This window comes from Onthophagus taurus, chromosome 7 (genome assembly GCF_036711975.1).
Source record: "Onthophagus taurus isolate NC chromosome 7, IU_Otau_3.0, whole genome shotgun sequence".
In the NCBI taxonomy this organism is placed as follows: domain Eukaryota; kingdom Metazoa; phylum Arthropoda; class Insecta; order Coleoptera; family Scarabaeidae; genus Onthophagus; species Onthophagus taurus.
Genome location: NC_091972.1, coordinates 14,530,774 through 14,534,242, shown reverse-complemented (window position 1 = coordinate 14,534,242; position 3,469 = coordinate 14,530,774). Strand labels below are relative to the sequence as shown.

Below are 3,469 nucleotides of genomic sequence, written 5' to 3'. Positions count from 1 at the left end.
AAGGGCAGTTATTTTTTATTTTATTACAGATATTTTAAACACTTTCTCCAGAAATAAATTCTCAATCAATAATACTCAAAATAAATAATCTTTTAATTACCATAATTAGCTTGTTGTCTTTTTCTTTTAAAAACCAACGCAAAAATACTTCGTAATCTCCACCATTTGCTGTGTTTATGTGGTTTTCTTTCGTTACCATTAATCCCACCTTTTTGCCGTTCTCTCACCCTTATCTCTCTCACCAACGTATGGAACGCATCATCAACATACGTTCTTAAAGCTGCCGATGTTTCATAAAATGGACACCCAAATTGTCTTGCTAATGATTTCCCTTCTTCTGTGGTTACTTTTCTTTGCATTTGAAGATCAAATTTGTTTCCAACTAGCACCAAAGGGGTGTCTTCACTTGCCCGAACTTTTTGAATCAATTTTTTGTATTCCAAGGCTTCTTGAAAGCTGTGTCGATCCGTCACACTGTAACAAATTAAGAAACCTTCCCCACAACGCATGTATTGGTCTCTCATTGCTGTAAATTCCACCTAAAAGTTTATTTTAATGATTTAATTTTGAGGTTAGATTGCTATTTACTTGTCCAGCTGTGTCTAAAATATCTAAAAGGGCTGGTTCACCATCAATGACAGCTTGTTGTTGATAAGAATCTTCTATTGTAGGATCATGATAGTCTAAAAAGCTATGACTAACAAATTGGAGAGTAACAGCTACAAAATATGGGTTAAAATTGTAATGAATATAGTTATATTTTGTTAAATACCTGATTTACCAACTCCCCCATCACCTAAAACAACGATTTTATATACCCTAATACCACCCCTTTGATGAGTATTGCTGCCATAAATCCGATCACCTTCAATATGATCCGAATCTTTACCAGCTCTTGAAGATTCCTGCCTGGAGATCTTGTATTTACGCTTATTTGCGCTACCGCAGGAACCCTCGCCGGCCATGGCCTTTTTAAACGTCGCGAAAAACGTCGTGTTCAAGGCTCATTAACACACGCGAACACGTTTTAATTAAAAAAATACCCACTTGGGGGGTTTTATTAACAAACTTTTTTTTAAAAATAACACTTCTTTAATGTTTAGTTGACATTTTAATACATTTTGACAGTGACAGTTATTATGTCAACAAGGACTTGCTTAAACATCTATTCGATATAGAGTTGAAATTCTGATCCCAACATGTAAAGTGAGATGAAATTATCGAAATTATTGAGTTGAAAAAAGATGGATATATAAATGTATTAATTTTAAATTTTTACAATTATATGAAAGTATTAAACTAAAATTAGAACTAAAACTAGAATTAACACTAGAAACTTTCGGGTTTTGCCGTGCGTCTTTTAAGAAAAGGTTTGACGTTTCGGATGCCATGTAGTGACCACCTTGAATCAGTTTCTGAAGAAGGCATCCAAAGTTGCAACATGGCATCCGAAACGTCAAACCTTTTCTTAAAAGACACACGGCAAAACCCGAAAGTTTCTGGTGTTAGTTCTAGTTTTAGTTCTAATTTTAGTTTAATTCACACCGACCGTGAAAGCCTTCCTATTCCTGTTTCATGTGGGGACGAATTCCTTCACAGCATTTAATCCCCAATAGTCCAAGGTTTTAATGAACGGGTATGTTCTCTTAAACACCCCTTGATTCCCTTAAGTACACGAGGTTGGAACAGGCACAAACAATATGATTTACCGGCTCGTCTTCCATTTCACACCCTTTACAAAGGTGTGTGTTCGCCAACTTCATGTAGAACATATGCTTATGTAACCCAATGTAACCTGCTGCCATAAAGAGACAAGACTTTAGAGCAATACTAAGGTTCATCAATGATCTACATTTGCCCTTAAATTTTGGAGGGCTTAAGTTTCAATAGATCTTTTAGATCGCGGTAACGGGAGGGGCCACTACTCTCAGCCCGGCAGCAATAATAATAAACCTGCAGTGTCCAGGAAGTGGGTCCTAGACTGGAAGAGGTCTTCCAGTCAGGGTAGAGCAGACTTTTCAATTTTGCAAAGACACCTACTGCAGTAGTCTATCGCAAAAAGCTGGATGGGAGATGGAGTTGATCAGCTTTGATACTGCATTAAAAGTTAGAGGTACAAACGGCTATACAATAGACCACCGACTTACGAGAGCTCTAACTTACGAGACGTTTAAAATCGAAGGTTACAACTCGACTTACAAAATAGTATTGTGTAGTTTAAAAATAATAGTTTTTGCGGACATTCTGAAGGAGTTAAACATATGGACTTAGTAATTGAATATGAGCATTCTTCGTCTACTATTTCAACTATTATAAAGCATAAAGAGATATGAAAACAAAAGCGGAAAACTCTGCAATTATCGTAAAAGGCAGTGATTTGATTTGCAAAATGGAAAATTTACTACTGATTTATATTAAAGACAAAGAGATGAGAGGACAGTCCATATCTGGGGCAGATTTATTTGTGAAAAAGCACTGACAATTTTTAATGACTTAAAAAGTGGAATGGAAAATATAGAAAATATGCATTTAATTGACTTTAAAGCTATAATACACAGTATCGTTAGATATGGAGAAGCTACAAGTGCGGGCAGAACGTTTTAAAATTGAATTCGCTAAATTTGTGGAAGAAAACGGTTTCCTCCCCCAACCAATTTTTAATTGCGTTGAAACCGCATTATTCTGGAAAAAGTTACCGAACACAGGAAACGTCGCGCCTTCCAGGTCATAAACCTATGGAAGATAGGGTAATCCTTCTGGAGATATGAAATTAAAACCTATGTTTCTTTATCACTCTGCCAATCCTAGAGCACTTAAAACAGAAAAAGTCAATAAAGAGAGCTTGGGAGTTTACTGGCAATTTAATACGTTAGTTTGAGTTACGCGTTACCTTTTCAGCCAATGGACAAACAACACCTTTGGTCCTATAAGATTATATTATTATTGAATAACGCCCCTGGTCATAACTCCAAACACAACCTCAATTCTACAACCGATGGATCATCAAGTATTTACCAATTTTAAAAAATTGTATACAAAGGATATGTTTTCAAAGCTTTTTTATACGATGAATGCTGATGATTCTATGACCCTTAAAAAATTTTGAAAAACAAAATTTAATATCTTGGAATGAGTTAAATTAGTTGTAAAATCATGTGATGATCTATCCATAAGGGTACTAAAATAGGCATGGAAAAACATGATGCCTAAAATTATTTTTGAAAATAATGCGGCGGTTGATGAAGCTGAAGAAATTGTGATGATCGGTGCATCTCTTGGGTTAAATGTAGAAGTTGATGACGTAAATGAGTTACTAAAATCCTATGATGACCTTTCTACACAAGATTTAAAAGCTTTAGAGAAAATGAATGAAAATGTTGACGAATTAAATACGGATGAAGAGGAATCAAATGTAGAATCGAAGATATTTCTTCTAATACTTTGTTATCAATAATTCAAGCTTGGGATT

At 35.1% G+C, this 3,469-nt stretch overlaps 1 protein-coding gene across 1 annotated transcript; it reads right to left on the bottom strand.

Moving 5' to 3' along the window:
- On the bottom strand, positions 1-1,129 carry LOC111413073 (Ras-related protein interacting with calmodulin). The gene is made up of 3 exons (XM_023043904.2): positions 773-1,129; positions 589-719; positions 1-539 (listed from the first exon to the last, which is right to left on the bottom strand). Exons 1-3 carry the CDS (start codon positions 963-965, stop codon positions 93-95), a joined length of 771 nt encoding a protein of 256 aa, XP_022899672.1. The 5' UTR covers positions 966-1,129; the 3' UTR covers positions 1-92.
- Positions 1,130-3,469: the final 2,340 nt, after the last annotated feature.

Bases quoted from the DNA above. Each gene is read 5' to 3' on its own strand.
- LOC111413073 (XM_023043904.2), bottom strand. From the start codon at position 965: ATGGCCGGCGAGGGTTCCTGCGGTAGCGCAAATAAGCGTAAATACAAG. The intron at 720-772 runs GTATTTAACAAA...CATATTTTGTAG, and splicing joins TGGGGGAGTTGGTAAATCAG to CTGTTACTCTCCAATTTGTT. The intron at 540-588 runs GTAAATAGCAAT...ATAAACTTTTAG, and splicing joins TTTTAGACACAGCTGGACAA to GTGGAATTTACAGCAATGAG.